The sequence below is a fragment of the Salmo trutta genome, unplaced genomic scaffold (genome assembly GCF_901001165.1).
Source record: "Salmo trutta unplaced genomic scaffold, fSalTru1.1, whole genome shotgun sequence".
Classification (NCBI taxonomy): domain Eukaryota; kingdom Metazoa; phylum Chordata; class Actinopteri; order Salmoniformes; family Salmonidae; genus Salmo; species Salmo trutta.
This window is the reverse complement of record NW_021822200.1, coordinates 673,992-692,429: the sequence shown is the minus strand read 5'-3', so window position 1 is coordinate 692,429 and position 18,438 is coordinate 673,992. Positions and strand designations below refer to the sequence as shown.

At 43.3% G+C, this 18,438-nt stretch overlaps 1 protein-coding gene, 1 long non-coding RNA gene and 2 pseudogenes across 2 annotated transcripts; 3 read left to right on the top strand and 1 right to left on the bottom strand.

Moving 5' to 3' along the window:
- Positions 1–436: 436 nt before the first annotated feature.
- LOC115180872 (origin recognition complex subunit 4-like) lies at positions 437–5,652 on the top strand (annotated as a pseudogene).
- Positions 5,653–5,744: 92 nt separating this feature from the next.
- On the bottom strand, positions 5,745–7,961 carry LOC115180874 (uncharacterized). Its single transcript, XR_003873170.1, has 2 exons — positions 7,796–7,961; positions 5,745–6,424 (listed from the first exon to the last, which is right to left on the bottom strand). It is a non-coding gene; the product is annotated as an uncharacterized LOC115180874 (long non-coding RNA).
- Positions 7,510–16,465, top strand: LOC115180873 (heat shock factor 2-binding protein). The gene is made up of 8 exons (XM_029743015.1): positions 7,510–7,640; positions 10,504–10,651; positions 10,816–10,919; positions 12,556–12,705; positions 13,389–13,533; positions 14,025–14,142; positions 15,070–15,173; positions 15,586–16,465. The coding sequence occupies exons 1-8, from the start codon at positions 7,614–7,616 to the stop codon at positions 15,843–15,845; spliced, it is 1,056 nt and encodes a 351-aa protein (XP_029598875.1). The 5' UTR covers positions 7,510–7,613; the 3' UTR covers positions 15,846–16,465.
- A 790-nt stretch (positions 16,466–17,255) lies between these two features.
- LOC115180885 (phospholipid scramblase 2 pseudogene) lies at positions 17,256–18,343 on the top strand (annotated as a pseudogene).
- The last annotated feature ends 95 nt before the right edge of the window (positions 18,344–18,438 follow it).

Here is an 18,438-nt window from a genome sequence, read left to right as displayed (position 1 = left end):
AAAATTGTCAAATTCACACACTTATCAAGAGAACATCCCTGGTCATCCCTACTGCCCCCAATCCGGCTGACTCACTAAACACAAATGCTTCGTTTGTAAACTGTCTGAATGTTGTAGCATGCCCTTGGCTATCCGTAAATAATAAATAAAATAACATTTGTGCCGTTTGGATTACCTAATAGAAGCTATTTGAAATTATTTATACTTTCACTTTTGATACTTAAGTATATTTAAAACCAAATATTTTTAGACTTTTACTCAAGTAGTATTTTACTGGGTGACTTTCACTTTTACTTGAGTCATTTTCTATGAAGGTATCTTCATTTTTACTCTAGTATGACAATTGGGTACTTATTCCACCACTGATAAAAGGCTAAACACATATGTGTCTGACCTGGCATAGAATAAGTAAAGCTTCCGTGAGCATACTACTACTTCTGGCTACCAAAAGGTCCGGACCATTCATAATACATTCCCATCATAAGTGCTAACTTGGTGGCGGTGGTAGGATAATCACTGTTGGAAGAGAACATCCCCTCCTTGATTAAGTACATTTGATATTAATTAGCTGCAGGGAATCTTACATACTGGAATTATTCATTTAAATGTGTGTAGATTGTTTTGTGCAGTGATATAGCCTCCTATTGTAGGTCCAATAATTAGGTGACCCGGAAGTGGGTTGGAGTTGTGATTGTTAAGTGAGAAATGTCTTTGCAAAGATTACAATTTCGCGCTTAGACCACTGTCACCGGGAAAAAAGTAAAGAATTATTATTATTAACGTCACCGAACTTGTAAATATCACTCAGTCATATGTTTAATCTTAGACTTTTATTTTTATAAGGCGAGTCAGCGGCTAGTCCCTATAATAGAGAAATATATCGCGTCGTTTGCACTGCATGCCATGTTGCTTGCTTGCTAGCTAGCTACTGTAGTTAGCTTTAGCTCAAGTCTCTCTTGTGTTTTGTCCATTCTAGACTGTTGCCACCATGAGTAAACGAAAAGTGAAAGAAACACACATGCCAGTCGGCGAATGTATTTCTCAGGTTTGTATTTGTTTGTTTTATTGAATGTTTACATTGAGCAGGCAACGTAAAGGATCAATACATTAGTTGGTTGTGGTGACCTTGCTAGATCGAATCCTCGAGCTGACAAGTTAAAATCTGTCGTTCTGCCCCTGAACAAGACAGTTAACCCACTGTTCCTAGGCCGTCATTGTAAATAAGAATTTGTTCTTAACTGACTTGCCTAGTTAAACAAAGGTTAAAAAAAATCAAATAAACCTTACCCAGATAACACATTAAGGTATGATGTCCCATGGACAACATTACTCTCAAATACTTAATAATAACCCTTTTTAGTATGGATTTATTTTTCAGGTTCAGATGATATTGAGGGAGAGATTCTGTCATCAGAGACTTCCTGAAAAGCCAGTGGGAATGGAATCACAACACAAGTAGGTACCTTGGTGGTGCTGACCTGCTAACTAAGGTTTTATTCATTTACAAATGTGACACTCACAGACTACTGGTAGCAGATTGATTCATGTAAGGGTAATGGTATGAGTTCGGTCTATTTGCCATAACACATGACAAGTGTGTGTTATGAGGGGTACTCCACAGGTCATGTGTCATGGCAATGTGCATTTTGTTGGGGGCTGAAAGTCTCAGCATAATAAGCTTAACTGTTCAGATTTTCAATTTCACAAGGACCCAGCTGTTGTTTATTATTTGGCTCCAGCCCCACTTACACCTGTCATGTCTGTTTCTGTGTGTCTATGCTGTTTAGTGCTACACCATGTTACACCTTGGTAGCCACCGGCCGCGTTCAAAACAACTGGGAACTCTGAGAAATACGAGGTCGGAGCTCTAGAAAGAGGCCTGAGTTTCCGAGTTGGATAACCATTTAAATTGATTTTTTTCCCAGTCGGATCTCATTTTTTCCCCAAGTTCCCATTTGTTTTGAATGCACTGAAGTCAGAGAGTTCCCAGTTGTTTTGAACGTGGCAATTGGCCAGGTTGTATGCTGAGCTGCAGAGAGTGGGGAATTGTGGGTAACGGTCCTTGTGTTAATGTTCCAGACACCTGCTGGAGCTGCTGAGGAGGACAGCTGTCCATGGAGAGAGTAATTCTGTACTCATTGTTGGACCCAGGGGATCTGGGAAAACAATGGTATGGAATGCTACAAGGATAGCCTTATCCCAGATCTGTTTGCTGTATAGCCAACTCCTATTGTCGTCGTCATGCATGTTGACTTTCTTCTGTTTTCTCCAGCTCCTGAACTGTATCTTGAGAGAGTTGCTGGAGGTGAAGGATATCAATAAGAATGTGTTACCTGTCCACCTGAATGGTTGGTAGTAGGATGTCTGTGATTGTTTTTATGTTTGTTTCTGTGTCTGTTGATTCTCTGTCTGTTTCTGCATTGTCTTTTAATTCTCTCCCCAACTCTTCTTCTTCTCTGTCTCTCTAGGTCTTTTACAGACTGATGATAGAATAGCGCTCAAAGAAATCACACGCCAGCTCAATCTGGAGAATGTTGTTGGAGACAAAGTGTTTGTAAGTGTTTACAGAAGTTATGCTGTATGTTTTGTCCCTTTGCAATTTATAGCTTGCTCTTTATTTTATTGTTCTTTTCAGGGTAGTTTTGCAGAAAACCTGGCCTTCCTTCTTGAGGCGTTAAAGAAAGGTAATAATTTCTGCACATTGCCCTCACTATAATTTTGAAGACTCCTCCCTCTTTATGCTGACAGTATGTCTCTACAGTGTACTGTTGTCTTTGTCCCAGGTGATCGTAGCAGCAGTCGGCCTGTCCTCTTCATCTGGATGAGTTTGACCTGTTTGCCCACCATAAGACCAGACTCTGCTCTACAACCTCCTGGATGTCTCCCAGTCTGCCCAGGCTCCCATCGCTGTGATCGGCCTCACCTGCAGACTGGTAGGGTCTCTTCTACCTCAGTGTGTACTATCTAGCTTTTGACCTCTCCAGTGATTAACTCGTTTTAGTTTCAAAAGGATAGGTTTCCAATCGAATTATTTTCTACTCTACTCACAGGTGGTTGTTTAATTGGGGAGGACGGGCTCTAAGTAATGGCCTGGAACAGACATAAATTGAATGGTATCGAAAACATGGTTTTGTATGTGTTTGATACCATTCTGTTTACTCCATTCCAGGCATTATTAGCGTCCTCCCCCTCAGCAGTCTCCTGTGACTTTACTCTACCTATTCTCTTCTCTGGTGATCAACAACTGGTTTCATCTCTGCTGCTGAGGATGTCCTGGAGCTGCTAGAGAAGAGGGTCAAGTCCAGGTTCAGCCACAGGACAGATCCACCTGCTCAGCTCCCTGAGCTTCATACAGTACCTGGACAACGTCCGCTCACAGCTCAGCCTGCCACAAGACTTCCCCGACACCAAGTTCCATGACGAGTGGAATGACGGCATCAAGGTGAGGCCAGTCCAGGACTGCAAACTATTATTTTAATTTTTTTTTTTTAACAGTACTAGATTTGTGATGTGCTGTAGTTGGCTTTATCTGAAAGGCATTTTTCTTCTTACTCACGATGCCTCCTGACTTTCTTTCAGACGCTATGTGAAGACCAACTAGTGGTGGACGTCTTACAAAGACATTATAGCTCCAGCAAAGACTTCCGTTCCCTGCACTTGTTACTGGTAGGAGTTTGTATCTGTAGTATAAAAGCAAAGAGTGGAAAAACCCCTCTAAATGTTGCTTTGTGTGTGTGGACCCTCTCTGCAGATGCTGGCTCTGAGCCGTGTGAGCGCATCTAAACCTGCCATCAAGCCCACTGATCTTCTGGAGGCCAGTAGAGTCTGTATGGTGGACTCTAAAGCAAACATTCTTCATGGTAATTTAAAGCCTAAAGCCATTAGGGGTAGAGGTCATTATTAGAAGATTTCTTTGATGGATGTATGAACATTTGATAAAACATTGATCATTTGGCCTGCATTTTGCTTTGTTGATCTTTCCAGGCCTGTCCATTCTTGAACTGTGCCTGATAATTGCCATGAAACACTTGAACGACATCTATGAAGGAGAGCCGTTTAACTTTCAGATGGTTCACAATGGTAAGGATCAACAGTTAGTAAGAGCTGGTGTGTAATTGTTGGGAATGACATACGTTTGTGTTAATAGATATTTTATTTTTGTCAGAGTTCAAGAAATTCCTGCAGAGGAAATCCCATTCTATCCATAACTTTGACAAGCCAGTCGTCATAAAGGTGGGTCTGCATGACATGGTCTCAGTAGAATGACATCAGACCCTTCCAATAGTATATTTCATGAAGATCCTAGAATGTTTTTGTGGATCGTTCTCAAGGTAAGTTTATTTCACAATGAAGAAGGGTGGATATGTGCTGAATGTTGATGTATACTGAACAAAAATATAAACGCAACATGTAAAGTGTTGTCAGGTCATGTTTCATGAGCTGAAATAAAAGATCCCAGAAATGTTCCATACGTACATAAAGCTTATTTCTGTTATTTTGTGCACAGATTTGTTTACATCCCTGTTAGTGAGCATTTCTCCTTTGCCAAGATAATCCATCCACCTGACAGGTGTGGCAGATCAAGAAGCTGATTAAACAGCTTGATCATTACACAGGTGCACCTTCTGCTGAGGACAATAAAAGGCCACTCTAAAATGTGCAGTTTTGTCACAACACAATGCCACAGATGTCTCAAGTTTTGAGGGAGTGTGCAATTGGCATGCTGCCTGCAGGAATGTCCACCAGAACTGTTGCCAGAGAATTGGATGTTAATTTCTCTACCATAAGCCACCTCCAACGGCATTTTTGAGAATTTTGCAGTACGGCCTCGCAACCGCAGACCACGTGTAACCACACCAGCCCAGGACCTCCACATCCGGCTTCTTAACCTGCGGGATCGTCTGAGACCAGCCAGGCGGATAGCTGATGAAACAGAGGATTATTTCTGTCTCTAAGAAAGCCCTTTTGTGGGGAAAAACTCATTTGGATTGGCTGGGCCTATGCCCACCCATTGATGCGCCCCTGCCCAGTCATGTGAAATCCATAGATTAGGACCTAATTTATTTATTTAAATTGCCTGATTTCCTTACATGAATTGTAACTTAGTAAAATTGTTGGATGTTGTGTTTATTTTTGTTCAGTACATAATGCCGTTGGTTGTCCCTTCTCTGTAATACCCCTGACTAAAGTTTATTGTAATACATAGTCTTGGCATACATGTGGCTATTGTATTATTTGATACTCAACCCAACAACACTCTGTTCCAGGCGTTTGAACACCTGCAGCAGTTGGAGCTGATTAAGTCTATGGACAGCTCCACAGCAAAGATCCAGAAGGAGTACCAGCTGGTGAAACTTATGCTGGACCACAGCCAGATCATGGAGGCCCTGCAGAAATACCCACAATGCCCCACAGATGTCAAACAGTGGGCCATGTCTGCTTTTGGTTAAAGGTACATATTCTTCTATATTGGGTCCAGTGGGGCAGTTTTGAAAAAACCAATGAAAGATATGGGACTGTGGCCTGGACCCTGTCCTCAGGGACAGACAATGAATTGACCTGACAATGTTTCTGCCATGTGTTCATTCCTTGTGTGTAAATGTAAATATTTGGCTGTACTTATTGAATAAAGTCATGCAATTGTTTTGGTCATCAGTGTACCAGTTCTTGGAACCTAAAAGTATTCAATGCTAAATGCTGCCATCTAGTGGTCTGTTTTGAAACTGACATTACAGGGTACAAAACTATTATTCGCATTGAGCAATCATTATGCTTTATGTCAGGGGGAATAGCATACACTTTCTCTATACTATATTTAACAACCAGGCATCTGAAATTAATGCAAAGCTGAATGCATAATCTTCAATGTCACTCAGAAAATAAGAAATTGTAATACTCCTGAACAGTAGTGTGTCAGTTTAAGGTTTTGCATTAAATGCGTTTACCATGCTAGAGGAGAGATGCAGCACCTCTACAGGTTCTGGGGTCTGGAAGACCTGCATCTCGTCATTGATGACGGTGTCCCCACCAGCATACTGCACAGCCTTCTGCACCTTTCCCTCTGTCAGGGAGCAGGACACATCAGTTAACTGTAGAATCCACCTGGACATCACTACCACTGAAGGTCTAGCTCAAAAGATAAGGTGTGTGTGTGTGTGTATTGGGCTGATGAAAGGCTGTCATTCAACAGTATCTGTTCTAATGAACATGACGTGGTAGTTTCTCCATCTAAAGCTACCACTCAGTCGACCACAATCCTCAAGAACATGACCGGGCATCCCTCTGTAGAACCAGTGGACGCCCGGTCGGCGGAGGCACTGCCCCCTCCATGAGGCGTGAGGGGCTGGTCTCGGACATACGACAAGTTCTTGTTTAGGAGGTCCAGGCGCCGCACTGCGTTCGTACACTTTAACAACTGCACGACCTGAGAGAATTGAAACATTTGAACCATGAGAGATGGGTCAAATATACAGCGAGTACTGTAGATTTTTAGTACATGACAGAGGAACTCTTGAAACTGATCACTGTATACTGTAGCTAGCCCACTGGAAGCTAGAAAGGTCAAAAGTGACGTGATGTAGGTCAGGGCCACTGAGGGCCCAGGGGTCATTGCCGCAGGAAGATATTTGGGTGAGGGGGGGGGGGGGGGGGGGTGGTCGTGTCTTTACAAAAGATACTGGTGTCCCAGTGAAAAAGTGCGGTGGCATTTTGATTACATATGATTATCGGAAATTATGCTGCAGTCGTTCAACCTTCCCCCAATAAACCCCAGAGCAAAAAACATTATAGTTTGAATATAACCCAAAAGATTTGGTCAATCAGACCAACACATTTCACAGTTTCGTGTATATAAATAAGACAGAGCATTGGTTAATTATCGACTTATTCCTGAGATAAAATTATATCTATTCTTCCTACAGTACTAGTGATGAGTCGTTGGCTCTTTTTGAAATGATCTTTTTGGTGATTTACATACAAAGTTTTTTTTTCAAAACAACGATTACCTGCAAATAAGTTACTGAATTATCTAAAGAGGGTGAATTCTCACTTCAGAAACAATAAATAGTGTGGAAAGCGGGTCATTCTGGTCCACCCTAAAATTTGCGGTGCTTTAAAAATAACTGAATAATTTATCCAGGTAAAAATGCATTTGAACGCGGATATCACGATCTGACATAATGGTAGCCTACTTTTTGTGATTTACATTGGAGATTTGCACGTTTTCCTTGGTTCTATATATATTTTTAAGCATTTTGAACGATGAGCCATTTGGGAGCCCAATGAGCCGTCTCTTTTACCTGAACGGAGCCAAATGAGCCGACTCTTTTACCTGAACGGAGCCAAATGAGCCGACTCTTTTACCTGAACGGAGCCAAATGAGCCGACTCTTTTACCTGAACGGAGCCAAATGAGCCGACTCTTTTACCTGAACGGAGCCAAATGAGCCGACTCTTTTACCTGAACGGAGCCAAAGGAGCCGACTCTTTTACCTGAACGGAGCCAAATGAGCCGACTCTGCTCACCGAAAAGACCCACAATGCTCATCACTAGTGGCAAGTGCACTAAACTCATCTCAAAGCAAACCTCCGAGGACTCAAGCAATAGACAGAAAAATGTTGGCTTTGTGCAAGAAAGGAAAGGTATTTATTTAATATTTTTGACTATCACTATAGTAAAACAAAAATATTGAGCTCGCAAATTAGCTTCCATGAAGCTGCACGTTTGCTAGCTACGCTTGCTACTGTAACTAGCTAGCTAACAAGAGCTAACCAGACACGAACACACAGGTACTTACATGAAGATGAAGTTACTACTTATTCACAAGTAGGTTCTCTCTTTCTAACAACCATCTCAGCAAACAAAGTTGAAGAGTCACTGTCAGCTAGACTTGTAGGTCGAGTAATGTTGGATTAGGTTACTATTTCGGTCTGGTCAGGAGCGAGCTTGTTATTTGTCGTGTGAAGAGATCATTTACCTGAAAGTTCTGTCCGTCCTTGTCTTGAAATGTACATTGTAATTTTCAGATTTGTCCACTAGATGCCAGAACTGCAATAACTATTACAGAGCTAGCAAAGATGGTCTGCCTCTAGTGAACTGTATGCATATAGGTACTCTTAAATGAAAACCTAATATTACAGTTATGACTACAGCATACCACATATTACAGCTATGACTACAGCATACCATGTAATATTACAGCTATGACTACTGCATACCATGTAATATTACAGCTATGACTACTGCATACCATCTAATATTACAGATATGACTACAGCATACCATGTAATATTACAGCTATGACTACTGCACACCATCTAATATTACAGCTGACTACAGCATACCACATATTACAGCTATGACTACAGCATACCACCTAATATTACAGCTCCGACTACTGCATACCATCTAATATTACAGCTATGACTACAGCATACCACATATTACAGCTATGACTACTGCATACCATGTAATATTACAGCTATGACTACTGCATACCATGTAATATTACAGCTATGACTACTGCATACCATCTAATATTACAGATATGACTACTGCATACCACCTAATATTACAGCTCTGACTACTGCATACCATCTAATATTACAGCTGACTACAGCATACCACATATTACAGCTATGACTACAGCATACCACCTAATATTACAGCTCTGACTACTGCATACCATCTAATATTACAGCTGACTACAGCATACCACATATTACAGCTATGACTACAGCATACCACCTAATATTACAGCTCCGACTACTGCATACCATCTAATATTACAGCTATGACTACAGCATACCACATATTACAGCTATGACTACTGCATACCACCTAATATTACAGCTATGACTACAGCATACCACCTAATGTTACAGATATGACTACTGGACACCATCTAATATTACAGCTATGACTACTGCATACCACCTAATATTACAGCTATGACTACTGGACACCATCTAATATTACAGATATGACTACAGCATACCACCTAATATTACAGCTATGACTACTGGACACCATCTAATATTACAGATATGACTACTGCACACCATATAATATTACAGATATGACTACAGCATACCACCTAATATTACAGATATGACTACTGGACACCATCTAATATTACAGCTATGACTACAGCATACCACCTAATATTACAGCTATGACTACTGGACACCATCTAATATTACAGATATGACTACAGCATACCACCTAATATTACAGATATGACTACTGGACACCATCTAATATTACAGCTATGACTACTGCATACCACCTAATATTACAGCTATGACTACTGCACACCATCTAATATTACAGATATGACTACTGCACACCATCTAATATTACAGATATGACTACAGCATACCACCTAATATTACAGCTATGACTACTGCATACCACCTAATGTTACAGATGATAGTCTCAGGAAATCCCAGACCTGGGGCAACAGCACTAGGAGCATTGTTCACATTGTGAAGGCACCCTTTTTGCCTAGGGAGACTACAGATATGACTACTGCATACACATACACTACCGTTCAAAGGTTTGAGGTCACTTAGAAATGTCCTTGTTTTTGAAAGAAAAGCAAAAAAAATTGTCCATTAAAATAATATATAATTGATCAGAAATACAGTGTAGACATTGTTAATGTTACAAATGTTACAAATGACGGCAGATTTTTTTTAATGGAATATCTACATAGGCGTACATAGGCCCATTATCAGCAACCATCACTCCTGTGTTCCAATGGCACGTTGTGTTAGCTAATCCAAGTTTATAATTTTAAAAGGCTAATTGATCATTAGAAAACCCTTTTGCAATTATGTTAGCACAGCTGAAAACGGTTGACTGATTAAAGAAGCAATAAAACTGGCCTTTAAACTAGTTGAGTATCTGGAGCATCAGCATTTGTGGGTTCGATTACAGGCTCAAAATAGCTAGAAACCATGTACTTTCTTCTGAAACTCGTCAGTCTATTCATGTTCTGAGAAACAAAGGCTATTCCATGCGAGAAATTGCCAAGAAACTGAAGATGTCATACAACACCGTGTACTACTCCCTTCACAGAACAGCGCAAACTGGCTCTAACCAGAAAATAAAGAGTGGTAGGCCCCGGTGCACAACTGAGCAAGAGGACAAGTACATTAGAGTGTCTAGTTTGAGAAACAGATGCCTCACAAGTCCTCAACTGGCAGCATAATTAAATAGTACAAAACACCAGTCTCAACGTCAACAGTGAAGATGCGGCTCAGGGATGCTGGCCTTAATTAACAATGTCTGCACTGTATTTCTGATCAATTTGATGATATTTTAATGGACAAAAATGTGCTTTTCTTTAAAAAACAAGGACATTTCTAAGTGACCCCAAACTTTTGAACGGTAGTGTATTTGCCTGGCACATTGGCAAAAATAAGCCACACCTTGCAAAAATCAAGTAAAGGTGTAACAAAACATTTATGCACATGACTGGCTATTGATTTTCTGTTCTAGGTTGACAGCCGAGATGGCTTAGTCCAAATCAGAAAAAGAGACTTGGAGAGATTGACTACAGAGGTCATGCAGCTCCGAGAGTTCTTACCCAAAGTAGTGAATGGAGACCTGATTGAGATGCTGCAGAAAGCCCGTGCTGCAGAGACAAGTAAGCTGCCCTTAAAATGGCTCTACGCCGGTTGTTATCATACAAGTGGGCAGATAATGAATAACATGAATGTTGGTATTGGGAAACAGCCTAAACAGTGAAAGGGAAATCGTGTCTGTGTGTGTGTGTGTGTGTGTGTGTGTGTGTGTGTGTGTGTTGTGTAGTGAAGGAGCGCCTTAGTCAGGAGCAGGAGCAACTGAGACAGGAGTGTCTGCACCTCCGCTCTCGTCTGGACGCAGCACAGAACGAGTGTCAGATAGAGAGGGAGGTGAGAGATGGAGGGATATTAAAGAGAGAGAGGTGAGAGATGGAGGGATATTAAAGAGAGAGGTGAGAGATGGAGGGATATTAAAGAGAGAGAGGTGAGAGATGGAGGGATATTAAAGAGAGAGGTGAGAGATGGAGGGATATTAAAGAGAGAGGTGAGAGATGGAGGGATATTAAAGAGAGGGAGGTGAGAGATGGAGGGATATTAAAGAGAGAGAGGTGAGAGATGGAGGGATATTAAAGAGAGAGAGGTGAGAGATGGAGGGATATTAAAGAGAGAGAGGTGAGAGATGGAGGGATATTAAAGAGAGAGAGGTGAGAGATGGAGGGATATTATAGAGAGAGAGGTGAGAGATGGAGGGATATTAAAGAGAGGGAGGTGAGAGATTAAAGAGAGAGAGGTGAGAGATGGAGGGATATTAAAGAGAGAGAGGTGAGAGATGGAGGGATTTAAGAGAGAGGTGAGAGATGGAGGGATATTAAAGAGAGGGAGGTGAGAGATGGAGGGATATTAAAGAGAGGGAGGTGAGAGATGGAGGGATATTAAAGAGAGAGAGGTGAGAGATGGAGGGATATTAAAGAGAGGTGAGAGATGGAGGAATATTAAAGAGAGAGAGGTGAGAGATGGAGGGATATTAAAGAGAGGGAGGTGAGAGATGGAGGGATATTAAAGAGAGAGAGGTGAGAGATGGAGGAATATTAAAGAGAGAGAGGTGAGAGATGGAGGGATATTAAAGAGAGGGAGGTGAGAGATGGAGGGATATTAAAGAGAGAGAGGTGAGAGATGGAGGGATATTAAAGAGAGGGAGGTGAGAGATGGAGGGATATTAAAGAGAGAGAGGTGAGAGATGGAGGGATATTAAAGAGAGGGAGGTGAGAGATGGAGGGATATTAAAGAGAGGGAGGTGAGAGATGGAGGGATATTAAAGAGAGGGAGGTGAGAGATGGAGGGATATTAAAGAGAGAGAGGTGAGAGATGGAGGGATATTAAAGAGAGGGAGGTGAGAGATGGAGGGATATTAAAAAGAGGTGAGAGATGGAGGGATATTAACTAAACGTGTGTTGAGTCTATGGATAGGGTAACCTGTTCCCTTGGTAACATTGTGTGTGTCAGAGTATGTCTTAAGGCCTCACTTGTATGAGTGTAAGTGTGTGTGTGTGTCTGAGTGTAAGTGTGTGTGTATGAGTGTAAGTGTGTATGTGTGTAAGTGTGTGTAAGTGTGTGTGTGTATGCGTGTAAGTGTGTGTGTGTGTGCGTGTAAGTGTGTGTGTCTGAGTGTAAGTGTGTGTGTATGAGTGTAAGTGTGTGTGTATGAGTGTAAGTGTGTGTGTGTATGCGTGTAAGTGTGTGTGTATACGTGTAAGTGTGTGTGTCTGAGTGTAAGTGTGTGTGTATGAGTGTAAGTGTGTGTGTGTCTGAGTGTAAGTGTGTGTGTATGAGTGTAAGTGTGTGTGTGTATGAGTGTAAGTGTGTGTGTGTATGCGTGTAAGTGTATGTGTGTCTGAGTGTAAGTGTGTGTGTATGAGTGTAAGTGTGTGTGTGTAAGTGTGTGTGTGTCTGAGTGTAAGTGTGTGTGTGTATGAGTGTAAGTGTGTGTGTGTCTGAGTGTTAACCTATCTGCTGCATGCCCCTGCAGGAGAAGCTGGTTCTGAGGGAGCAGCTATGGGAGAGTCGGGAACAGCTGCAGCAGCAGGCTGAGTTCTGTACTGGGCTGGGGGCTGCCTCCTGCACCCTGCTCTGGAGCACCTCCAGTAAGGAGGAGGCAGTCAAAGACATCCTGGCCGATGTGAGAGGCATTCATCCACAGACCGTACAAAACCTTTCACCCAATTCCAAAGCAACCCTAGCTGCTTACACACCTGTGGAGATCTGAGAGGACTGGATAGCTATAACATGATGACAGTGGCTTCATCACACCCTTTAATAGACTTGGGGGAATGATTACTGTTTTGCGCTGACACAGAAGTACCAATGGCCTAGGGGTCCATTTACATAGATGTTTCTATTTTTCTTTCATTTGTGTTATTGACTGTACGTTTGTTTATGTGTAACTGCGTTGTTGTTTTTGTCGCACTGCTTTGCTTTATCTTGGCCAGGTCGCAGTTGTAAATGAGAACTTGTTCTCAACTGGCCTTCCTGGTTAAATAAAGGTGAAATAAAAATTTAAAAACATTTTTTTTTTAGGGGTCAGCACTAATCTGAACCTATTCCTCTGCCTCTGATCCTTTCCACTACAGTCCATGTCCTGGTTCTCTTTGAACTCCAGTCCATGTCCTGGTTCTCTTTGAACTCCAGTCCATGTCCTGGTTCTCTTTGAACTCCAGTCCATGTCCTGGTTCTCTTTGAACTCCAGTCCATGTCCTGGTTCTCTTTGCCTTTATCCTGTTCCATCACCCTCCTTGTTCCCCTCCTTAATTCTTCCCCTTTCCCCCTGGCCACCTCTGACCCTGCCTCATTACTCTGATGAAGGGTAAGCTGCAGTCCTTCCTGAGCGTGGCGGGCCAGACCCTGGAGAGCTTTGTCAAGTCTCTGGATGGGGAGGCCAAGGCCGAGCAGCAAGACCCCAACTCCCATGAGCACCAGTTTGTTCTGGCGCTGGCCGGAGTCGTCACCAGTGAGTGTGCGGCTATGCCACCATGGCATGCCATCCAAACTGTCTATTGAATGTATTTTGATAACCACAGTTTATAATTACACCATCTCACTGTGAGTTATTCCAGTCTATGCTGTGTTATATAACATATTTTGCATCATATAATTAAGCAATAAGGCATGAGGGGGTGTGGTATATGGCTAATATACCACAGGTAAGGGCTGTTCTTACGAGTGCCTGGACACAGCCTTTAGCCGTGGTATATTGGCCATATACCACAAACCTCCCGAGGTGCCTTATTGCTATTATAAACTGGTTACCAACGTAATTAGAGCAGTAAAAATAAACATTTTGTCATACCCGTAGTATATGGTCTGATATACCACAGCTGTCAGCCAATCAGCATTCAGGGCTGGAACCACACAGTTTATAATAAATGGCACACCCTGCTCAGCGTTAACATCTTTAGCTCTCCAATCAGTGACCTCTCTGCTGTTTGATTGTCCACTCAGACGTGGCAGCGGTGACGTGTGGGCGGGACTACCTGTCCAGCTCCGCCCACGTCCTCCTGGAGACTCTGATGCAGCTGCTGGAGCTCCTGAAGCCTGGGGTCTTCCCCAAACTCAAAGTGTAAGACTGGAGGACTTCTAAATCACTCACATTAATAATCATACACACACACGGTCTCCTCAGCAGTTATGTTGGCCGACCCAACATCAATACACACAGCCATCTGAATCCAGATCAAATGATACCTACAATAATAAATGAACTAGGCATTGTAGTTTATCTGCAGGTGGATGAATGATGATGGTTATTGTAGTTTATCTCCAGGTGGATGAATGATGATGGTTATTGTAGTTTATCTGCAGGTGGATGAATGATGATGGTTATTGTAGTTTATCTGCAGGTGGATGAATGATGATGGTTATTGTAGTTTCTCTGCAGGTGGATGAATGATGATGGTTATTGTAGTTTCTCTGCAGGTGGATGAATGATGATGGTTATTGTAGTTTATCTCCAGGTGGATGAATGATGATGGTTATTGTAGTTTATCTGCAGGTGGATGAATGATGATGGTTATTGTAGTTTATCTGCAGGTGGATGAATGATGATGATTATTGTAGTTTCTCTGCAGGTGGATGAATGATGATGATTATTGTAGTTTATCTGCAGGTGGATGAATGATGATGATTATTGTAGTTTATCTGCAGGTGGATGAATGATGATGGTTATTGTAGTTTCTCTGCAGGTGGATGAATGATGATGGTTATTGTAGTTTCTCTGCAGGTGGATGTGGATGGCCATTGTAGTTTATCTGCAAGTGGATGAATGATGGTGGTTATTGTAGTTTCTCTGCAGGTGGTTGAATGATGATGGTTATTGTAGTTTCTCTGCAGGTGGATGAATGATGATGGTTATTGTAGTTTCTCTGCAGGTGGATGAATGATGGTGGTTATTGTAGTTTCTCTGCAGGTGGATGAATGATGATGGTTATTGTAGTTTCTCTGCAGGTGGATGAATGATGGTGGTTATTGTAGTTTCTCTGTGTTACAGGTTGATGCTGATGGCTCTGTATAATGTCAGTATCAGTGTAAGTGGATTGAAGTATATCAGGGAGTTTCCAGGACTTCTCTCTCTCATCTGGACCCTTTTGGAGGGTAAGAGGGAGTGAGGGGTGGGCTTGTGTGCTTTGTATGTGGCGTTATAAAATGTGTGCATTCAAAAGCATTTGTTTGTTAATTTGGATCTCTTATAACCCACAATGGGGCTAATCGTTCAAGAGTCCAGTGTGTGTCCGAAAGAGAGAGCCTGAATCAGAGGTCAGAGAGCTGGCATCAGTGTGTTTAACTCAGATCAGCAAAGAAGGGCTCGTGGTGTGGTCAGTTAGGAGGATTAAGACTGTATCTCTCTCTTTCGCTCTCCCTCTCTCTTTCTCTCTTTTCCCTTCCTCTCACTCTGCTTCTGTCTTATTCTGCCCCTCCTCTCTTCCCTCGCCCTCTCTGTTTCCTTCCATCTCTCTTTTTGCTCTCTCCTGTCCTCCCCTCTCCCGACCCCTCTTCCCTTCCTGAGACGGGGACTCTGAGGTATGCCTCCACGCCCTGCGGCTGCTCCAGTCAGTGCTGCTGGAGGAGGCGGTGGCCCCGGTGGGGCCCGGGTTGCTGCTGGACAACCCCCTTCTCCCACTGGAGCGCATACGCACGCTGGCCACCTCCAGCCGCCACCCGGCCCTGAGGCAGACGGCCCAGGAGACACTGGATGACCTGGGCTCCCTCCGCGCCTCCTTCCTGGACCCCCACGGCACCTCCTCCTCTGACCAAGTACATGTATAAATACATCCAACCCAAAGTTAAACACACAGCACTAGCCTCACATCCCACTCACGTGATGATGATGATGCTTTCCTACTGTAGAGTAAACGTTTCTCTGATTAGAGAGAGCTCTACTGAGGAGAGCTCCCATGGTGCAATGTGGAAGAGGTTGGTTCCATCGTGTCCCTTTCTCGCTTTTCCCCTGGGTCCAGGGACTTAGTCAGGTTGGTTCCTATCCCACCACAGCAGATGTTCCGGACCAGTAGAACTCCATAAGTGTACCTAAGGGCTCCATAACACATTCAAAACCCATTCATAGAACATGCATTAGAACTACAAAATTGTGTATGTCAACAAAATCAACAAATAGCTCAAATTAAAACTTGTTGACATAGTCCAAAGCAATGATGACTTTTGCTTGCCATATGTTAAAGAGAAGCAGTCTGTTTGTTTCAAATATTTATCTACTGTTGTCAGGTGAGTTGGATCTGTTTCTGCCTGTTGACCTAATACCAGCTAATACCATTTCAGCCTCATGGCCTTATTTCATTAGGTCAAATACCTTGAGGTCAAGTAACAATGGTGTGTTGTGTGTTGTGTTCTACCATTGTTACAGACAATAAAATGTTATTCCAAACTTTTCCAAATGAACATTCATTTATATCTGATATGTAGCCTATTTTTACCAGGTTAGGAGCGGTTTGTGTGTATGAATTTGTCTGACTCTGTTCTCCCACCACCATATCCTGGACCACCTCACACGTGACTCCCTAACTGTCAGTCATTTAGCAGACGCTCTTATCCACAGCCACTTACAGTACATGCATACATTTTCATACTGGTCCCCCGTGGGAATCAAACCCACAACCCTGGTGCTGCAAGCACCATGCTCTACCAACTGAGCCTCCGACTCCCAGATAAACAGATTCTGACGTAGAGATTGGCCTGGTCATTAGGAGCCACCTAAAGTGGATAAGCCTTTCAGTGTCTGAGGGGGGTGACACTGAGTAAGCTGACTCGGCATGTGTACAACAGGCTGTAGGGTATTGAAGCAAGCTAGTCTGTGTACATATACAGTCAAGCCTCAGTCTGTTGAGTTACAATCCATTTCAAAGTTACAAAACATTTCCATATTCTGATCGACCTCCATTCCCAACATGGTTGGATCTCTGAAGTGTTACTGTACACTCAAGATGAGAGGGCTAAAAGACTGGGCTGGACTGTGTCCGCTAAGGATCTCTGCTAATAATAGTCATTTGCAAATCCTCTCAAGAACCAACAGGAACTTGCTTACACAAGAGATGTGTTTCCAATACCTTGCTAACTTGTAGAAAAGGTATGTGTCAGAGCATGTGATGCTATAAAGGTGTAACTTGGTTTTGTAGTTAAAAAATAAGGAAGAACATTTTTGGTGTCTTGTTTGATCTTGTAGAACGTGGAAGTGCATCGTTTCAATGGCCTCCAAAGGACATGGCGACATCAACTCAGGACGGTTACCCCCGGCCCCAGCTTACTCCAAAGAGGTGCCGCCTGGTCACAATGCTGTGTACCCAGCGCCCACTGTGGTGCCACCGCCCCCAAGCTACCTGACACCTTCAGCCCCACCGGATCATATGATGATGCCTGCCTCTCTCGAACCACTCAATGTTGTCTACCCAGCTCCCACAAACCCTGGATTCCCACCCCCTGGATATGTGACCCCTTCCGCTCCTCCGATGATGCCTGCCCCTTTCGGACACCCTAATGCTGTCTACCCCGCGCCCACGAACCCCAGAATCCCGCCAGTACCCCCAGGCTACGTTACCCCTCCGGTCCCTGCGATGATGCCTGCCCCTCCGCCTGATCTCCGACCCACCGGCTGCCCCCCAGGACTGGAATACCTGATTCATGTCGACCAGCTTCTCGTCCATCAGACTTTTCATATGGCCGAACTGCTGGGTTGGGAGGTTAGAAATTCCTACAATGTGAAGAACAGTATCGGGCAACAAGTGTTTCTGGCGGAAGAGGAGAACAACTGCTGCACCCTACAGTGCTTTGGCCCCAGCCGACCTTTCACCTTTCACATCCAGGACAACCTGGGGCAGGAGGTGTTGACCCTGATGCGCCCTCTTGCATGCAGCTACTGCTGCTTCCCCTGCTGCCTGCAAGACCTGGAGGTGCAGAGTCCCCCCGGTATTCCAATAGGGTATGTGGTGCAGGAGTGTCACCCGTTCCTGCCCAAACTCACTGTGCTGAACGAGATGAGACAGCCTCAACTGAGGATCAAAGGGCCGCTGTTTTTCTGTAGTTGTTGCAGAGACGTCACATTTGAGGTGAAGACTCTGGATGACTCAATGTTGATAGGGCACATCAGTAAGCAGTGGTCCGGCTTCCTGCGTGAAGCCTACACGGACGCAGATCATTTTGGAATCGTGTTCCCAATGGACCTGGATGTGAAGATGAAGGCTGTGCTGCTGGGAGCCTGCTTCCTGATCGATTTCCTGTATTTTGAGGAAAGGAAAGGAAACAAGAAACATTGAACTTTTACTCAGTGCCGACTATCCTTAGTGTATTGTGAAGAACTTTCAGAATGATCACACATCAAAACTACAGTAGACCTACAATGAAGTTGCAT